The following is a 22,293-nucleotide window of genomic DNA, read 5'->3' on the forward strand; positions in this document are numbered from 1 at the left end:
TTTCGTTTGACGCTTATTTCGTGAGATATTTGGCCCGGTCACGATCAATGGAGCTCCCTGCATACTCCAAGAAGAAAAAACAAAAAAAAAAGAAAGGTGCACCATGAATGAATTAACCAAATAGAACGGGATTGGCAGATGAAAGTACGTACAGAGATAAACAAATGATTACAGCATCAGAAAAACTGAAGGATTTGTTCAAAAGAGAGAGCTTCACAAATTGAGCAATATGACCTCATTCCTTTCGCCCCATCTGCTCCTATTCCTCGAACATATCCGCATCCTCTACACCTCCCGCCGCCTGAAACCCCCTCACCCCCTGGTTGCTCCTCTCCTCTCCCATCCCCACCCCCTGCCACTGTTGTGTCCCCCCTACCCTCCATCTCTACACCCTTCTTCTCCTTTCCCAAGGTGGCTTCCATCAACTCCCCCTCCCAAATGATGCCCTCTCTCCATCCATTTATCCCTCCTATCAACTCTGATCCTTACTCCCCCTCCTTTTCTCCATCCTTTCCCTGGGCTCCCTCTTCCCCCCCCCCCCCGCCTTCCATCCTGTTTTCTCCCCACCAAACCTCTCCCTACCTCCCTTCTCCCCCCCCCCTTGAGTCCATTTGTATTCTCCTCCTCTGCCTTCCCCACTCCCTGTCACGTCTGCTCAGTACCCCTCACCCCTCTTATGGGTCCTGATCCTCCATTGGCTCCTACCCCTCTCCCCCCTTCGCTTTTTCTCTCCTTCCCCCCTTTTTTTCCCATCATCTGTCCAGTTTCCACCACATGCTCTCGGCTGTGGTATGTCATATTTGTGCCAACTTTTTAGTGCAGTGTTTAAGTGAGTGTTCAGTGTTGTGCGTCTTTCCAAAGTGTTGCAAACAGAAATCGTGCTGTCGCTGGGTGTGAATTTTATATGTCTTGCGAACAGAAACCAGACTGTCACCGTGTTTTTTAATTGTCTGTCTATTATTTTTTTGCTTCATGTGTATTTTATTAGGATCATCAACCCTTTGTTTTATGTTTTAAGTTCCAAAATTTTCCGCCATTTTACCTTTAAGTCACGGATTTTATCGCAAACTTTTATTATTTATTATCTTCATCTTTTTAAAACAAATTCTGTAGGCTGAGGAGCGGCGTAATAAGCTGATGCCAACCCGCCCCCCCTTCAGGGGGAATCGAAACTCAATAAAGAAAAAAATGTTCACAAATTGAGCAAGTCAGTAGCAGTTATTGGACTTGGAATTGATTGACAGAGTTGTTGCAGTCCTCCTGAGGGTCGTGCCACAGTTTATCCGATTTGCACGTTATATCATCACAATCCCAAGCTGGTCGGAGGGTTCTGCCAATAATGTTCCAAACATTCTCAACTGGGGAGAGATCCAGCGACCTCGATGACCGACGTAGGGTTTGGCAAGCATGAAGACAAGCAGTAGAAACTCTTTCCGTGTGCGGACGGGCATTATTTGACAGAAATGTAAGTCCAGGATGGCTCTCCATGAAGGGCAACAAAACGGGACATAGAGTGTCGTCGACGTACCACTGTGCTGTCAAGGCTCTGCGGATGGCAACCAAAAGGCTCCTGGTATCAAACGAAATTACACTCGAGACCAACACTGCTAGTTGTTGGCTGATATGTCGGACGACATTCAGGTTGGTATCCCACCGCCGTCTGAAGCGTCTCTGGACAAGTCTTCGCTGGTCATTGCGGCTCAGTTCGAAGCGAGGCTCATCAATGAAGACAATTCTACTTCAATCGATGAGATTGCAGACCGAATGTGCCCAGCACCACCTCAAACGGACTGATTGTTGCGCAGAAGTCATTGGTAGTCAGCGCAAGGGGCGTCGTGCGTTTAGCCCTCTCTCTGTGAGCCACCTACTAATGGCCCTTATGGTCACTGAAGCACCAATAGCACGTCGGATCAATAATAATGATGAATCCGGGGCTCCGAGTGCCTCTCTGACCACTGCTCCCTAGATCGACCGCTTGCTTCTTGACGCTAACACATCTTTGTGGAACATGTGTTGCCAGAACTGTTGGAAGTCCTACCTGTGATTGTTAGACAGGGCGATGGGCAGCCAGACCATTTCACCATTCCTGTGACGGATTATCTGAGAGCCATGATGGATCAGCTGAGGTAGACCTGCGGTCTGTTCAGCCATGTCATCTATCTTCACGTGACTGGACTTTTTCCTCTGGTGGTATATGAACCAGCTGGTAGATGAAACTGTTGTGGAACCCGTACGCCGGCCGGGGTGGCCGAGCGGTTCTAGGCGCTACAGTCTGGAACAGCGCGACCTCTACGGTCGCAGGTTCGAATCCTGTCCCGGGCATGGATGTGTGTGATGTCCTTAGGTTGGTTAGGTTTAAGTACCTCTAAGTTCTAGGGGACTGATGACCTCAGGAGTTAAGTCCCATAGTGCTCAAAGCCATTTGAACCATTTTTTTTTGGAACCAGAACAGAATAGCAATAATTAGCATAACATAGTAAGACAAAGCAAAGATGATGTTCTTTACTGGAAATGCTCAATATGTCCACCATCATTCCTCAACAATGTTGTGAACAGCACTGTAACGCATGTCTGGAGTTATGGTGAGGCATTGGCGTCGGATGTTGTCTTTCAGCATCCCTAGAGATGTCGGTCGATCACGATTCACTTGCGACTTCAGGTAACCCCAAAGCCAATAATCGCACGGATTGAGGTCTGGGGACCTGGGAGGCCAAGCATGACGAAAGTGGCGGCTGACCACACGATCATCACAAACGACCCGGGCAAGAGATCTCTCACGGGTCTAGCAATATGGGGTGGGGCGCCATCCTGCATAAACATCGTACGTTCCAGCAGGTGTTTATCATCCAGGCTGGGGATAATGCGATTCTGTAACATATCGGCGTACCTCTCACCTGTCTCGGTAGCAATTACAAATCCAGAATCATGCATTTTCATCTGTCGGACATTTTGTGAACTTTTTTTTTGGTCTAATAAAATCCCATGTCATTCCAAGCATATGTGTCAATTTGTACCTCTCTATCTACATTATTCCGTGATTTATTCAGTTTTCTAATTTATACTGACTTTTTGATCACCCGGTATATTTGTTTTGCTGGTCTCTACCTCTTTTGCTAATTTGAACAAATAGTTTCGGGATACCCTGTATATATAAACAGCGTTCCTTTACATGTGTACAATGTGCAAAGAGAGGTGATACATAAAAAGGTAGGTACACTCACAGAGTTTCTACGCATTCTACAAATGTTCAATATTTGAACCCTTGGTCATCCGGCATACATTCAAATGGTAATGCATTTCCGTCCATATGTTCAGTGTCATGTTTCCGTCAATGTCCATCAGAGCAGCTGTGATACGTTCCTTTAATTCTTGCAGCGTTGTTGACATTTGAGGACCATATGGTTCAAATGGCTCTGAGCACTATGGGACTTAACATCTGAGGTCATCAGCCCCTAGATTTAGAATTAATTAAACCTAACTAACCTAAGGACATCACCCACATCCATGCCCGAGGCAGGATTCGAACCTGCGACCGTAGCGGTCGAGCGGTTCCAGACTGAGGCGCCTAGAACCGCTCAGACACACCGGCAGGCATTTGAGGACCATAAACTTAGCCATTAACATAATCCCACATCGCGTGAGATCCAAATTATTTTCATATCGTATTAGTCCTTCAGGAGAATAGATGGTGATGCTAGTTGGTCTACAGAAGCTCTTAAAACCAGTGTACTGAAGACATCGTTAGAAAATTTTCGTTCAATAATGTCTCACGACTTTCCTCTTAGGTTTTAAGATAAGAGAGATATTTGTTTTTCCTCCACAAGGAAGCAATAAAATTTAGTTCTGCATTATTGACTATACAACTACGTCTACATACGAATACAGCAAGCCACCCATGTGGTGCAAGTTGGAGGCTAGCTTACTTCTTTCACTGTGCTACAAACAACAGTTTTCCACTTGCAACCAAACAGTCCAAGGAAATTTTGTGAGAACAAACACACTTCTTTCTCCTTTCAGGGGCAGCGTTAAGCGCGTGCGTTTGCTGGTCCTGCAACTGCCGGTGGTGCAGTGGATGATCTACCTGGCGACATTCATCATCCTCTTCGAACGAGCGGTGAGTCATCTGTAACACGATAAATCACCATTAGTGTGTCAGACATAAGAAGTTCGCAAATCAAGTCTTAAAGTGGGCCTACAATAGAAGATGAAACTTCCTGGAAGAGTAAAACTGTGTGCCGGACCGAGACTCGACTCGGGGCAAGTGCTCTACCAAGCACGACTCATGACTCCTCGTCACAGCTTCTCATGCTGGAAACATCCCCCAAGCTGTGGCTAAGCCATGTCTCCGGAATATCCTTTCTTCCAGGAGTGCTAGTTCCGCAAGGTTTGCAAAAGAGCTTCTGTGAAGTTTGGAAGGTAGGAGACGAGGTACTGGCAGAACTGAAGCTGTGAGGACGGGGCGTGAGTCGGGCTTGGTAGAGCACTTGCCCACGAAAGGCAAAGGTCGCGAGTTCGAATCTCGGTCCGGCACACAGTTTTAATCTGCCAGCAAGTTTCATATCAGCGCACACTCCGCTGCAGAGTGAAAATCTCATTCTACAATAGAAGATGTTTCAGGAAGTAACCACTTCCTATGACAAATCAGTCCCTGTTTCGATTCCTGCCGGGGTCAGGGATTTTCACCTGCCTGGAGATGGCTGGGTGTTTGTGTTCTCCTCATTATTTTATCATCACTCATGAAAGTGGTGAGATTGGGCTCAGCAAGGGAATCGTAAAATCGGTAAGCGGGTCGAAGGCTTCCATCCAGTCACTCACTGATCAGTCTGGCCTGGCAACGGAGGACAGCAAGACGAAAGCTGAAAGTTTAAATTTAGCATTTGAGAAATCTTTCACGCAGGGGGATCATACAAGCATACCGCCGTATGAGTCTCGTACAGATTCCTGTATGGAGGACATAGTGATAGATATCCCTGGGGTTGTGAAGTAGCTGAATGGGATGGGTTGAAAATAAATAAATGGCAGGTCCTGATGGGATTCCAATTCGGTTTTACAGAGAGTACTCTACTGCATTGACTCCTTACTTAGCTTGCATTTATCGCGAATCTCTTGCCCAACGTAAAGACCCGAGCGACTGGAAAAAAGCGCAGGTGACGCCTGTATATAATAAGGGTAGAAGCACGGATCCTCAAAATTACAGACCAATATCCTTAACATCGGTTTGTTGGAGGATTCTCGAACATATTCTCAGTTCGAATATAATGAATTTCCTTGAGACAGAGAAGTTGCTGCCCATGCATCAGCACGGCTGTAGAAAGCATCGCTCCTGTGAAACGCAAGTCGACCTTTTTTCACATGATATCTTGCAAACCATGGATCAAGGGTATCAGACGGATGCCATATTCCTTGACTTCCGGAAAGCGTTTGACTCGGTGCCCCACTGCAGACTCCTAACTAACGTACGAGCATATGGGATTGGTTCCCAAGTATGTGAGTGGCTCGAAGACTTCTTAAGTAATAGAACCCAGTACGTTGTCCTCGATGGTGAGTGTTCATCTGAGGTGAGGGTATCATCTGGAGTACCCCAGGGAAGTATGGTAGCTCCGCTGTTGTTTTCTATCTACATAAATGATCTTTTGCATAGGGTGGATAGCAATGTGCGGGTGTCTGCTGATGATGCTGTGGTGTACGGGAAGGTGTCGTAGGAGGATACAAAATGACTTGGACAGGATTTATATGGTTTATATGTACCAGTGTAAAAGGCATTACAGTTGCGTGAATGAATATATGATGCTTTCCAAACATAGGACATCATCGTCAAATGTTACCATATATCATAGCATTTGTGATACTCATATGTTTGTAAGCTCTTTGTATGTATCAACACATGCGGTGCGAGGTAGAAATCTTCTCAGTGACAAATCTAAAGTATTCAGTGAGAACAATTTACGTGTGCAACAATAAGAATGTAGTGGGAATGCATTTACATCTGTTGGACATTTCACGTAAGTCACATTCAACGAAAATCTGTAACGCAACCATCTGTGTGTGGCGTGTTTATAATTACATATTTTAGGACAATTAATCTGTAAAAAACACACCACATGTCATAAAGAAAGCGTGTAAACCGTCTGAGGATGAATCACAACGATTTGAAACCGGTAACAGTACCCTTTGAATAAAGGAACTGAAAGTAAATTTGTGGCTGGTTGCTGTCCTAACACCATCAACTATTCTGTTATAAACAACAAATTTGAAGCCTGTTTGTCTGCGAATAATATGGTTACGAAAAGATGGTGGTCATTACTTTCTGAACCACATGAGACTCTTCCTTAAGGTAAAAACAGATTACAAATATCAAAAGACATTTAAGGTGAAGAAATTCAACACATTACTCTGAACAGGAACAGGTACACGATTTGCTGTGCATTATTTGCATATTTCACAGAGCGTTGAAATGCAAGATGAAAATCATTTGGTAAGCTCCCACTCCAGTCGATCACTATTAAAAATACAGTGGATTACAGGACTGCATCAAAATTGCGGAAATACGGAAGCGTCCGAGCCCGCCCGTCTGCTTTGACCCATGACGTCACAAATATGGCGGAAACGACAATAAACCACGCTTCCAATATGGCGCATATAAAGTCGTTACGTACACATTATGAGGACAAAAATGCATCGAAAAACAAACACGCACACGTTCCACAAAAAAATTAATGACACTAACGGGACAAGCACAGGAAATAGGGGGTTTTTGGGTGAGGACAAACTAAATATAAACAAATTTAGACACCCACCTCCATACAAAACCACGCAAAACGACGAAAAAAACCGACATCACAAAACTCCCCAAATACTACCAAACACAATATCATCTGGAATCGGACACTTCCCTTGACCTATATAGCTCAACAGCAGCTCCCGATCCCATAAATTGGGATAGAACACTTCCCTTGACCTGTTATCCTTACGACATCTCCACATACAGCCGTCCATGGTCCGAGGCGCCGGAACTTTAAGTAAGGCTCATTTCTTCACGACATACTGAAGACTTCACGTCTTCATCCAAAAATCCGAATAGTTGAAGAAATTTATTAGAGACAACGCACTGTCCCCCATCATAGCCGACATCTGAAAACTGTTGACCCTGTCAGTCATATCCATACCTACCAAAGACATTAAAAAAGCAATTTACCAAAATTCATAGACGACGCCACACTCGCAAACTAAACCAAAAACATCACCTAACACACCACCAGAGAGCACCACCGATCGCATCAAAACGACACCTACAAACACGCCACTCTCACAAACTAAATTCCGCGCCGTCGTGACGTCACACACCACAACAGCCTTATGTCACGGGTCAAAGCCGACGGGTGGGATCGGATGCTTCGGTCGACCCAAAATTGCAACTGAAGTGTTAACATTTTTCATTTGAGGAAGCATTGTCAGTTACGAGTAACGTGTACACTTATCAGCCAGACCAGAACATTATGACTATCTACGTAATAGGCGGTATGTCCAACTCTGGCACGGATAGCAGCGGCGACGCGTCGTCGCGTGGAAAGCAATGAGGCCTTGGTAGGTTGCTGGAAGGGAGTTGGCACCACATCTTCACGCACAAGTCACCTAATTCCAGTAAATTCCGGGAACAGTGGTAATGAGCTCTGACGCCACGTTGAATCACATCCCAGATGTGTTAGAACGGGTTCAGATCTGGCGAGTTGGCGGCCAGCGCATCAATTGGAACTAGCCACTGTTCTCCCCGAGCCACTACGTCACATTCCTGGCCTTCTGACATGGCGCTTTGTCTTGTTGAAAAATACCACTGCCATCGGGAATCATGATGGTCATGAAAGAGTACACGTGGTCTGCAACCAGTGTACGATACTCCAAGGACGTGATTCCATCTTTGTTTCACCACGTGTTGAACACACTCATCACAACACTCCTCGAACACCCGGAGAGTCTACATTTACATCTACATCTACGTGATTACTCTGCTATTCACAATAAAGTTCCTGGCAGAAGGTTCAATGAACCACCTTCAAGCTTACGGTATATTGATAATTTTTACTTATGGATCGTCTGACAGCAACTGAATAAAACACAATTTTAGTGTCATACGCGTTTCGCCTTTATTTTCTGCAAGGCATCATCAGTGGCCTGGAATATGTACATACGTTAGCTATTTAATTTACATTTTTGTCACTGTGCCTATAGGTTATAAACAGTTCTGGTGGTTGGTATTTCCTATTAAGTAGTAATGTTTTGAACTGTACTTGCAGGTTGGGTGGACAATTTCTTTCATATTACGCTCCCGTTGCATTTTTGGTGTAGTTCTTCTTCTTATGAATGCCAATTTGCGGTCTTTTTCCCCACACTACACAGCACTATGAACTGTTTGACAGTCAGCAATAGAATCCAAAACATTGCATTGAAACAAGCGTTCAGTTCATAGTGCTGTGGAATGTGGGGAGACAGACTGCAAATTGGCTTTCATAAGAAGAAGAACACCAAAAATGCAACGGGAGCGTAATATGTAAGAAATTGTCCACGCAACCTCTAAGTACAGTTCAAAACATTACTACTTAATAGGAAATACCAACCACCAGAACTGTCTATAACCTACAGGCACAGTGACAAAAATGTAAATTAAATAGCTAACATATGTACATATTCCAGGCCTTGCAGAAAATAAAGGCGAAACGCGTATGGCACTAAAATTATGTTTTATTCAGTTGCTGTCAGACGGTCCATAAGCAAAAATTATCAATATACCGTAATATTACACGCAACTGAGGAAGACATGACTAAAAAGTTGAACATGTCACCTTCAAGCTGGCTCTCTACCGTTCCACTCTTGAAAGGCACGCGGGAAAAACGAGCACTTAAATTTTTCTGTGCGAGCTCTGATTTCTCTTATTTTATCGTGATGATTATTTCTCCCCATGTAGGTGGGTGCCAACAGAATGTTTTCGCAATCGGAGGAGAAAACTGGTGATTGAAATTTCATGAGAAGGTCCCGTCGCAACGAAAAACGCCTTTGTTTTTTTTTTAATGATTGCCACTCCAATTCAGGCTGCAGTTTCCGAAATGCTCCTGCCGAGCCTGCGGGCCATCACGATCTGCCCTCGGTCAAACAGATAGATGGGTCGCCTCCCCCATTCTCCACACTGACAGCACACTCACTGATATTACACTACTGGCCATTAAAATTGCTACACCACGAAGATGACGTACTACAGACGCGAAATTTAACCGACAGGAAGAAGATGCTCTGATATGCAAATGATTAGCTTCTCAGAGCATTCACACAAGGTTGGCGCCGGTGGCGACACCTACAACGTGCTCACATGAGGAAAGTTTCCGACCGATTTCTCATACACAAACAGCAGTTGACCGGCGTTGCCTGGTGAAACCTTGTTGTGATGCCTCATGTAAGGAGGAGAAATGCGTACCATCACGTTTCCGACTTTGATAAAGGTCGGATTGTAGCCTATCGCGAATGCGGTTTATCGTATCGCGACATTGCTGCTCGCGTTGGTCGGGATCCAATGACTGTTAGCAGAATATCGAATTGGAGGGTTCAGAAGGGTAATACGGAACGCCGTGCTGGATCCCAACGGCCTCGTATCACTAGCAGTCGAGATGACAGGCATCTTATCCGCATGCCTGTAACGGATCGTGCAGCCACGTCTCGATCACTGAGGCAACAGATGGGGACGTTTGCAAGACAACAACCGTCTGCACGAACAATTCGACGACGTTTGCAGCAGTATGGACTATCAGCTCGGAGACCATGGCTGCGGTTACCCTTGACGCTGCATCACAGGCAGGGCGCCTGCAATGGTGTACTCAACGACGAACCTGGGTGCACGAATTGCAAAACGTCGTTTTTTTTCGATGAATCCAGGTTCTGTTTATAGCATCTTGATGGTCGCATCCGACGTCGCGGTGAACTCACATTGGAAGCGTGTATTCGTCATCGCGATACTGGCGTATCACCCGCGTAATGGTATGGGGTGCCATTGGTTACGCGTCTCGGTCACCTCTTGTTCTCATTGACAGTACTTTGAACAGTGTACGTTACATTTCAGATGTGTTACGACCCGTGGCTCTACCCTTCATTCGATCCCTGCGAAACCCTACATTTCAGCAGGATTATGCACGACCGCATGTTGCAGATCCTGTACGGGCCTTTCTGGATACAGAAAATGTCCCACTGCTGCCCTGGCCAGCACATTCTCCAGATCTCTCACCAATTGAAAACGTCTGGTCAATGGTGGCCGAGCAACTGGCTCGTCACAATACGCCAGTCACTACTCTTGATGAACTGTGGTATCGTGTTGAAGCTGCATGGGCAGCTGTACCTGTACACGCCATCCAAGCTCTGTTTGGCTCAATGGCCAGGCGTATCAAGGCCGTTATTACGGCCAGAGGTGGTTGTTCTGGGTACTGATTTCTTAGGATCTATGCTCCCAAATTGCGTGAAAATGTAATCACATGTCAGTTGTAGTATAATATATTTGTGCAATGAATACCCGTTTATTATCTGCATTTCTTGTTGATGTAGCAATTTTAATGGCCAGTAGTGTACATGCACCGTCCGTGTGTCTGACTAGCAGCGTCGCCAGGTGGCTCTGCTATCACCTGGACGGATTTATATTATATACGAGGGTTGGAACTTAAATAGTGGTAACTATTTATTCACAACCAATACAAAAGAGTTACATGTTTTCACCTGTTACTGTCCTTCAAAGTAGTCACCAGCGTTGTGTAGAACCCGTTGCCAGCGATGTGGAAGGCATAGCATACCGTTACCAGAGCCTGTTCCGTTGACGGTGCGAATGGAGCGGTCTGCTGCCTGTCGAATCTCTGGAACAGTTCTGAAGCGAATGCCACGAAGTATCTATCCTTCATGCTGAACTTGGAGATGTACTACATGCCAGGGGCGCTTCTCTTGCCTCGATACGTGGGTCTGGTCAGGCCCACAAGCAACACGTGATCTTTCTCAGCCAACAATCTGGGGTGGTATGGATTCTATCTCAGCGACATGACAATATACACCACCAAAGGTTGGATGGCTCGGCTGCCTTTGGGATGGAAATGCCGTGTGATGTAGCCACGCAGCCTCTTGTGCATTATCATTCATATGGCCATACCGAAAACTCATGTCTGTCTGCTTACGAAATGAATATCCTGCCATGTTTGATCGGAGTGGTCACGTCGAAGACAGAAGAATTAAAAAAGTATATAAGTTTCCGTGGCAATACTGTGTCACGTAGGATACAATGAACCACACGTGTACATAGATCATAGAAATGGTTGGGTTGTATCTCAAAAGCTTTTGAAAGTGAAACTTCGTTAATAATTTGAAAACGAAGGAATTTTCGGACATAGGTTCGTCTGAACTTTCTGATGTTTTGGCGTAAGGAACCTGTACCCAAAATTAATAAAACTATTTTTGAAAGACCCCATATAAAATACATTTTCTCGGGTTGGACGTAACTATTGAACTCATCCCAAGTTTAAAGAAAAATTCGATGTTTTGGCTACATTTTATATACAGCAAAGTATAGTCTAATTTGCACCAAACGTAAATTCAGAGCGACTCCTATTTTTCGTTGTAAACCACTGGAATATTGTGATGGGAAGTACGTCATTTCTAAATGTCACAAAAACTATGACCGTGAAACGTCCCATTAGAAAAATTTATGAATGATTGTGCTGATAAACCCCTTACGTTACTTGATTTTCAAACAGCTGAGCAGAACTGAACGTACTCAGACATTTCTCTCTTTACTTATTCTGATCAACACTAAACTGAGACACAATATTTTTACCGCAACGCACTCTTTCTTTCAATAATCCCTACAAAAGAATGACCCTGACTAACAATAACCTATACCTTTCATGAATCACTTGCCTCACAAAAATCTTCGTTAACCGAACTCTTGCAATACAGCGAGCGCCAATACTGCCAGCTAAATAAAAGATTCTAACTACCGAAGGCACTAACTACTGATAGGCACAGTTAGCAAATGAAAGATTTATAGAGAACAAACAATGTATTTACATTAATAGCGTTCAAAAGTCATTATATATATTCAGGGTTTGTCACCTAACGTTACCGCTGGATATATTTCGTAAACCACATCAAATACCGACGAATCGATTCCACAGACCGAACGTGAGGAGAGGGGCTAGTTTAATTGGTTAATACAAACCATAAAAAAATGCACGGAAGTATGTTTTTTAACACAAACCTACGTTTTTTTAAATGGAACCCCGTTAATTTTGTTACCACATCTGAGCATATTAACCAATACGTAATCAGTGCCGTTTGTTGCATTGTAAAATGTTTATTACATCCGGAGATATTGTAACCTAAAGTTGACGCTTGAGTACCACTCCTCCGCTGTTCAATCGTGTGTATCGGAGAGCACCGAATTACGTAGGGATCCAAAGGGAACGGTGATGGACCTTAGGTACAGAAGAGACTGGAACAGCACATTACGTCCATATGCTAACACCTTTTTATTGGTCTTTTTCACTCACGCACATGTACATTACCATGAGGGGTGAGGTCCACGTACACACGTGGTATCCGTTTTCAATTACGGAGTGGAATAGAGTGTGTCCCGACATGTCAGGCCAATAGATGTTCAATGTGGTGGCCATCATTTGCTGCACACAATTGCAATCTCTGGCGCAATGAATGTCGTACACGCCGCAGTACATCTGGTGTAATGTCGCCGCAGGCTGCCACAATACGTTGTTTCATATCCTCTGGGGTTGTAGGCACATCACGGTACAAATTCTCCTTTAACGTACCCCACAGAAAGAAGTCCAGAGGTGTAAGATCAGGAGAACGGGCTGGCCAATTTATGCGTCCTCCACGTCCTATGAAACGCCCGTCGAACATCCTGTCAAGGGTCAGCCTAGTGTTAATTGCGGAATGTGCAGGTGCACCATCATGCTGATACCACATACGTCGACGCGTTTCCAGTGGGACATTTTCGACCAACGTTGGCAGATCATTCTGTAGAAACGCGATGTATGTTGCAGCTGTTTGGGTCCCTGCAATGAAGTGAGGACCAATGAGGTGGTCGCCAATGATTCCGCACCATACATTTACAGTCCACGGTCGCTGTCGCTCTACCTGTCTGAGCCAGCGAGGATTGTCCACGGACCAGTAATGCATATTCCCTGGATTCACTGCCCCGTGGTTTGTGAAACTCGCTTCATCGGTAAACAGGTAGAACTGCAACACATTCTTTGTTAATGCCCATTGACAGAATTGCACTCGATGATTAAAGTCATCACCATGTAATTGCTCATGTAGCGACACATGAAACGGGTGAAAGCGGTGACGATGCAGTATGCGCATGACACTACTTTGACTCAGTCCACCGGCTCTTGCAGTGTCCTGTGTACTCATGTGTGGGTTCATGGCAACAGCAGCTAACACATCAACTGCACCCGCTTCTCCTGTGACGGGCCTGTTACGGACCCGTTTGCGTGCTACGACCATACCTGTTGCATACAGTTGGCGGTAGATGTTTTGCAATGTGCAGCACGTTGGATGCTCTCTGTCCGGGTACCGTTCTGTATACACCCTGCAGGCTTCAGCTGCATTTCGTCGACACTCGCCATAGATGAGTATCATCTCCGCCTTTTCAGAGTTCGAATACACCATGGTCACAGTTCCTACAACACTACACTATCACAGACGTCTGGTAACAGGGTGTACTACGGTTGGTCTGCGTGTGGAGACGAATGCAGAATAATAATAGCAGCAAGCGCTACATGCGAACACTGCGACAGCTAGACCAAACCACAACAGTGCACTGCAGCCACACTCGTAAACACGGTCGTCATCGTAAACATGTCCCTGCAGATGCTGCTCGCCGACCGTGGCCCGTGTTTGTTACAACACGCAACTGAACGACGGAGGTTTCAAGCGTCAACTTTAGGTTACAATATCTCCGGATGTAATTAACATTATACAATGCAACAAACGGCACTGATTACGTATTTGTCTATATGTTCAGTTGTGCTAACAAAACTAACGTGGTTCCTTTAAAAAAACGCAGGTTTGTGTTGAAAAACATACTTCCGTGCATTTTTGTATGGTTTGTATTAAACAATTACACTAGCCCTTCTCCTCACGTTCGGTCTGTGGAATCGGTTCGTCAGTATTTGATGTGGTTTACGAAATATATCCAGCGGTAACGTTAGGTGACTCACTCTCTATATATATATCCACCATTGCTGGCGACTCACGTCCAACTGCGCAACGCTACGCGCTGTTCACATCCAACACTACAATGGCGAATATTCCAACAATGCCAACCAGTCACAGACTGCACAGAGCACAGCCAGTGATTTTCATACAGAGCGCTAGATGACGTTACCAACATAAAAATCTAAACAGCCTACACAGCCTACTTACACCCGTTAACGAAAAGATAGACTGTTCGTTATCAAGCTGGTATACACTGAGCTGGCAGAAGACGCGGCATAGCGAGTTGCACGTATACAGATGGCGTTAGCATCGCGTGCCCAAGGCACTCGTATGAAAGGTTCAGTGCATTGGCAGATGTGTCATTTGTACTCAGACATGTGAAAAGGAAAACTGGAAATTTGTGGTAAGGTCTTATGGGACCAAACTGCTAATGTCGTCGGTCCCTAAGCTTACGCACTACCTAAACTAACTCACGCTAAGGACAACACACGCACCCATGCCCGAGGGAGGACTCGAACCTCCGACGGTGGGGAGCCGCGCGGACCGTGACAAGGCGTCTCAGACCGCACGGCTTGTGAAAAGGTTTCCGGCGTTATTATGGCCGCATGACGGGAATTAGACTCTGAGTGGGGAGTGGGACATTTCATTTCGGAAAATGATAGGGAATTCAATATTCCTAAACGCACAGTGTCAAGAATGCGCCCAAGAATACCAAGTTTCAGGATTACCTCTGACCATGAACAGCCTTCACTTAACGAACGAGCATTAGCGCAGAGATTCCCGTGCTAACAAACAACCGACAATAAAGGGAATAACGGAAGAAATCAGTTTGGGACGTACGACCGACATATTCGTTGCGACAGTGCGGGAAAATCTCACGTAAATGGGCTGTGGCAGCAGCGATCAGCGCGAGTGTCTCTTCCGACAGCTGACATCGCGTGCAGTGCCTCACCTGGGCTAGTGACCGTATCAGTTGGATCCTAGACGACCAGAAAACAGTGGCCTGGTAAGACGAGTCACGAACTCTGCTGCTGAGAACTGGTATTAGGGTTGAGGTGTGGTGCAGACACCACGAAGCCACGGACCTAAGGTGCTAACAAAGTACTGGTGGTGGCTCCATAATGGTATTGGTTGTGTTTACAAGGAATTTATTGGATCATCTGGTCGAACGGAACCGATCGTTGACTCGAAATGATTATGTTCGGCTGTTTGGAGACCATTTGAAGCCCAAACAGTGGTGGAATTTTTGTGGATGACAATGCGTCAAGTCATCATCATCATCATCATCAGTTATCTGCTATATTAGCAGGTCCTTTGCCTCTCCATTTTCTGCGATCCATTGCTTCCTTCTTAAGGCTGCTGTATGTTGTACCGTTCATCATGTCATCCAGTATCTGGAATCTCTTCCTTCCTCGCTTCCTTTTCCCTTCTACATAACCTTCTAAAACTGTTTTGATCAGTCTGTCATTCTTTCTTAATATATGCCTAATCCAATTTCTTTTTCTTCTCTTTATTACATCTAGTAACTGTCTTTTCTCTTCCACTCTTCTCAATATCTCTTCATTTTTTATTCTGTCCATCCAACTTATTCTTTCCATCCTCCGTCATGTCCAGATCTCAAAAGTCTCCGGCCATTCTCTGTCTTTCTTCCTCATAGTCCATGTTTCAGCGCCATATACAAGAACACTGCACACAAGACGTTTTATGAGTCCAGACCGCTGCAGAAAATTCTCCTTTTCTTATAAAATGCCTCTTTTGCCATTGCTATCCTTGTTTTAATTTCTGTGGTGCACTTCCAGTCGGTGTCTATCCTGCTTCCAAGATACTTAAAATTTTGCACCTGTTCTAGTATTTCTCCATTCAGCATAATTTTTATTTCCTTATTTTCTCCTAGTGCCAATACTTTTGTTTTATTTGTGTTAATTTTCATTCCATATTTTTTTTACGTTAGTGTTAATGGTGTCAACCAAATCCTGTAATTATTTTTCCCCTGTGGCTAGAAGGACCATGTCATCAGCAAACCTCAAACACTCTACTCATCTTCCTCCAATTTCTAATGAGCATTGGTCAATCATATTTTCCAAGTAGAGGTTGAAAAGAGTAGGTGATAGACAGCATCCTTGTCTTCCTCCTTTTTCTAGCCCGATCCAGTTTGTACTTTCTCCTCTCACTTTAAGTGAAACTCTTTGATTAAGATATAATGAGTTTACAAGTCGAGTCACCAGGCCACAATTGTTTGTGACTGGTTTGAAGAACATTTTAGACAACCCAAGCGAAAAATTTGGCTGCCCAGATCGCCCGACATGAATCCTATCGATCATTTTTTGGGACGCAATGGATAGAGCAATTCGTCCACAACATACTATTTCGGCAACACTTTTGAAATTATGGACGGCTCTAGAGGCAGCTGGCTCAGTATTTCCGCAGGGGACTTCCAACGACTTGTAGAGTCCATGTCACGTCGTGTTGCTACACTATGCTGAACAAGAGGAGGCCAGACATGTTATTAGGAATATCCCATGACTTTTGTTATGAGCTACGATAGGATAAAAATTATTCACCGATTATTTTACGTAACATTGTTTGAGAAAGATCACAGGGTAGCTGACGTTGTTGTTGTTGTTGTTGTGGTCTTCAGTCCTAAGACTGGTTTGATGCAGCTCTCCATGTTACTCTACCATGTGCAAGCTTCTTCATCTCCCAGTACTTACTGCAACCTACATCCTTCTGAATCTGCTTAGCGTATTCATCTCTTGGTCTCCGGTCAGGGATTTTCTCTGCCTCGTGATGGCTGGGTGTTGTGTGCTGTCCTTAGGTTAGTTAGGTTTAAGTAGTTCTAAGTTCTAGGGGACTGATGACCATCGATGTTAAGTCCCATAGTGCTCAGAGCCATTTGAACATCTTGGTCTCCCTCTGCGATTTTTACCCTCAACGCTGCCCTCCAATGCTAAATTTGTGATCCCTTGATGCCTCAGAACATGTCCTACCAACCGATCGCTTCTTCTTGTCAAGTTGTGCCACAAACTCCTCTTCTCCCCAATTATATTCAATACCTATTCATTAGTTATGTGATCTACCCATATAATCTTCAGCATTCTTCTGTAGCACCACATTTCGAAAGCTTCTATTCTCTTCCTGTCTTAACTAGTTACCGTTCACCTTTCACTTCCATACATGGCTACACTCCAGAAACGACTTCCTGACGCTTAAATCAATACTCGATGTTAACAAATTCCTCTTCTTCAGAAACGCTTTCCTTGCCATTGCCAGTCTACATTTTATATCCTCTCTACTTCGACCATCATCAGTTACTTTGCGCCCCAAATAGCAAAACTCCTTTACTACTTTAAGTGTCTCATTTCCTAATCTAATTCCCTCAGCATCACCCGACTTAATTCGACTACATTCCATTATCCTCGTTTAGCTTTTGTTGATGTTCTTCTTATATCTCAAGGCACTGTCCGTTCCGTTCAACTGCTCTTCCAAGTCCTTTGCTGAGCTGAGTGTGCTTAGATTCTGCCAGAGTAGTGGGTCGGCCACCTGGCATGCCAGTGCTGGTAAACAGTGTCTCGCACATAATGTGGCCTGCGTGTGTCTACTGGCCTCAGTGCTGCGACCCTGCCTCCACTGTGTGCTGCCCCATTAGATAACACACGAATTTTATTATCATGTACTCTACTAAACAGCCAAAGAAACTGGTACACTTGCCTAATATCGTGTAAGGCCCCCGCGAGTACGCAGAAGTGCCGCAATACGACGTTGCAAGGACTCGATTAATGTCTCAAGTAGTGCTGGCGGGAACTGACACCATGAATCCTGCAGGGCTATCCATAAATTCTTAAGAGTACGAGGGGGGGGGGGGCGGGTGGAGATCTCTTCTGAACAGCACGTTGCAAGGCATCCCAGATATGGTCAATAATATTAGTATCTGGGGAGTTTGGAGACCGGCAGAAGTGTTTAAACGCAGACTAGTGTTCCTGAAAACACTCTGTAGCAATTCTGGGCGTGTGGGGTATCGCATTATCCTGCTGGAATTGCCCAAGTCCGTCGGAATGGACAATGGACATGAATGGATGCAGGTGATCAGACAGGACGCTGACGCACGTGTCACCTGTCAGAGTCTTATCTAAACGTATCATGCGTCCCATATCACTCCAACTGCACACGCCTCGTACCATTACAGAGCCTCCACCAGCTTGAACATTCCCCTACTGACATGCAGGGTCCATGGATTCATGAGGTTGTCCCCATACCCGTACACGTCCATCCGCTCGATACAGTTTGAAACGAGACCCATTCGACCACGCAACATGTTTCCAGTTGTCAACAGTCCAACGTCGATGTTGACAGGCGTAAAGCTTTATGTCGTGCAAGCATAAAGGGTATACGAGAGTGGGCCTTTGGCTCCGAAATCCCATGTCGATGATGTTTAGCTGAATGGTTCGCACGCTGACATTTGTTGATGGCCCAACATTGAAATCTGCAGCACTTTGCGGAAGAAATTGAAATCTTTTCACTTCATAAAAGCAGTTTTAAACGAACAACTTCAATTCAAAGACAAACATTTCTTTGAGCTTTTCGACGATCTGCTTTAGAACGTTCACTCTTCTGTCCTTTGTTTTTTAAAATTATTAAGACTTTAAGAAATATTTTATCTTTACTTTGTAATTTTATTTCACAAAACATTATTTTATGACTGACTATCTGTTTTAGAATGTTTGCTTATGCTTTTAGACTGCATATTGCTAATTCACATCATTTTTACGGCTCATAGTATTATAATTTTATATTCCTTCCATTTTTTTATTATTTTTATTTGTTTATAAGACTGACATACAACTTAAGGAATACCAATGCCTTTTAAAAATTGTCACATGTAATTAAAAATTAATTTAAAAAAATGCAATCTACATACGAACTTCATAGACAATGTTTCATAAATATGGACAACTACTTCGTATTGTATTTGTGCAGCATGTAGTATACATGTCAGATAAATATTATTGCAGCCTACTCACTAAAATCGTTTCAATAGAGAGATGTTGCTGCACAATAATACATCGTCTGACGTGACAGTCTTCGCCATTCCACTTTCGCAACAACTTTGTTAGAAAGAAGCGTGCTGCCACATCTTTGGAACGGCGTCCAACTTCACCATGGCAACCAGTGGTTCCAAATGGGTCACTAACAGGCCTTGAGAGGGCAATCCATGTACTGCCAAACCGAAGTTCTTTTATATTACATATTTAAATATTTTTAACGTTTCTTAATTGACAATAGCTGTTTAATAAGCTAAGTTTAGTGTGTGTTTATTTTTATTTCTTGACAATGTTCTTTTAACTAAGAAATTTTACATTGTTATTCGACTTATAACTCATTGGTTAGTAACGACATCATGCCGTCAGAAGTGGGTGGAGCCTCCATTATATATAGTAAGACGTGCACTGGTTTCTCCAGTAGTGATTCATCAGCTGAAAGAGGTTCCTACTCATTGGTAATTCATTGTTTTATATCTTTAGAACTTTATGTATGTTCTTTAATGTATGTAGCCCTCTAATTGAAGCTTTCTATACTACTTGTAGGTCTGAAGATGACCACAGCAGTGGTCGAAACCGGTCACTTTAATAAATATACTTCGTGATCAAGACTATTTTTAATAGTAAAAATTTGCGGATGGGTTGTACTTCTGTCACGCTAAACAATTCTCTTCATTTGTCTTTGGTCCCGTTCTGGCAGGATTTTTTTCTCGGCCGCAGCGATGTCGGAGCCTTGATGTTGCACCGGATTCCTGATATTCACGGTAACTCGTGAAATGGTCGTACGGGAAAATTCCCACTATATCGCTACTTCGGAGATGCTGTGTCCTATGTCTCATGCGCCAACACCACGTTCACACTAACTTAAGTCTTGAACGTGCCATTGTAGCAGCAGTAACCTACCTAACAACTGCCACGGACACTTGTTGTCTTATACAGGCTTTGCCGGCCGCAGCGCCGTATTCTGCTTGTTTACATATAGATGTATTTGAATATGCTTGCCTATACCAGTTTCTTTGGCGCTTCAGTGTATGATGAACTGTAATACCACCTCACTTGTCAGTAAAATTACACTGTTCTCGATGTGGCTGGATTGAAGAGTTCTTAGCAAACAGAACACAACGTGTTGTTCTCAATGGAGAGACGTCTACAGACGTTAAAGTAACCTCTGGCGGGCCACAGGGGAGTGTTATGGGACCATTGCTTTTCACAATATATATAAATGACCTAGTAGATAGTGTCGGAAGTTCCATGCGGCTTTTCGCGGATGATGCCGTAGTATACAGAGAAGTTGCAGCCTTAGAAAATTGAAGCGAAATGCAGGAAGATCTGCAGCGGATAGGCACTTGATGCAGTGAGTGGCAACTGACCCTTAACAAATGTCATTATTGCGAACACATAGAAAGAAGGATTCTTTATTGTATGATTATACGATAGCGGAACAAACACTGGTAGCAGTTACTTCTGTAAAATATCTGGGAGTATGCGTGCGAAACGATTTGAAGTGGAATGATCATATAAAATTAACTGTTAGTAAGGCGGGTACCAGATTGTGATTGATTGGGACAGTCCTTGAAAAATGTAGTCCATCAACAAAGGAGGTGGCTTACAAAACACTCGTTCGACCTATACTTGAGTATTGCTCATCAGTGTGGGATCCGTAACTGGTCGGGTTGACAGAGGAGATAGAGAAGACAGGGTTATTTGGTAAGCATGATAGCGTTACGGAGATGTTTAGCAAAGTCAAGTGGCAGACTCTGCAAGAGAGGCGCTCTGCATCGCGGTGTAGCTTGCTGTCCAGGTTTCGAGAGGGTGCGTTTCTGGAAAAGGTATCGAATATATTGCTTCCCCCTACTTATACCTCCCGTGGAGATCACGAATGTAAAATTAGAGAGATTCGAGCGCGTACGGAGGCTTTCTGGCATTCGTTCTTCCCGCGAACCATACGTGACTGGAACAGAAAAGGGAGGTAATGACAGTGACACGTAAAGTGCCCTCCGCCACACACCGTTGGGTGGCTTGCGGAGTATAAATGTAGATGTAGATGTAGGTGTTGAGTTTTTTTTCTGGCAGTGTGTATATGACGGAGCACGCCTAGCTCTCACACCCAGTTTTGACAAGGTGACTACACACACACACACACACACATCAAATAAAACCACATAAGGTAATGCACTGATGTGTCCCCTTTGTTTCCAGGAAGTCCTGGAGGTGGTGAACACCTGGATGCAGGTGCTGTTCCTCGTGTCCATTCTGCTGGCCGCCTGGGGCACCAGCATGTTGACTGAGATGCTCAACAGTGTCTCCAAGGACTTCCACCCCAAGTCCAAGTTCGCGGCGCTGCAGACCCACGTCGGGCTGCACGCCCTCCTGTCCATCATCGGTGACACCGTCACAGACTACCTGCCCTGCACCGCGCCGCTGACGCCCACTCTATGGAGCAACTGTGAGTAGCGTCGCTTGTACACCTACGGTTCCCACGGTCTGCTTTCATGTAGTCGACCCAAATGGGGAATTCCTGAGAAAAGTATTCACTAACACACTTTTTTTTGGTCATCAGTCTACTGACTGGCTTGATGCGGCCCGCCACGAATACCTTTCCTGTGCTAACCTCTTCATCTCAGAGTAGCACTTGCAGCCTACGTCCTCAATTATTTCCTTGACGTATTCCAATCTCTGTCTTCCTCTACAGTTTTTGCCCTCTACAGCTCCCTCTAGTAACATGGACGTCATTCCCTCATGTCTTAGCAGATGTCCTATCATCCTGTCCCTTATCCTTATCAGTGTTTTCCACATATGCCTTTCCCCTCCGATTCTGCGTAGAACCTCCTCATTCCTTACCTTATCAGTCCACCTAATTTTCAACATTTGTCTATAGCCCCACATCTCAAATGCTTCGATTCTCTTCTGTTCCGGTTTTCCCCAGAGTCCATGTTTCACTACTAACACACTAAAGATTCACTAAAATTGCAGCATCATAAATCGGGATACAACTAACATCAA

General features: G+C 44.5%; 1 protein-coding gene across 1 annotated transcript in view; it reads left to right on the forward strand.

Moving 5' to 3' along the window:
* Nucleotides 1-22,293, forward strand: part of LOC124716704 (organic solute transporter alpha-like protein) — a 49,897-nt gene that overhangs the window by 19,128 nt on the left and 8,476 nt on the right. Inside the window, exons 4-5 of the mRNA XM_047243246.1 lie at nt 4,018-4,114; nt 21,490-21,736. Of these exons, the coding sequence (XP_047099202.1) occupies nt 4,018-4,114; nt 21,490-21,736 (344 nt within the window). The remainder of the gene's footprint in view (nt 1-4,017; nt 4,115-21,489; nt 21,737-22,293) is intronic.

This window comes from Schistocerca piceifrons, chromosome 9 (assembly GCF_021461385.2).
Source record: "Schistocerca piceifrons isolate TAMUIC-IGC-003096 chromosome 9, iqSchPice1.1, whole genome shotgun sequence".
NCBI lineage: Eukaryota > Metazoa > Arthropoda > Insecta > Orthoptera > Acrididae > Schistocerca > Schistocerca piceifrons.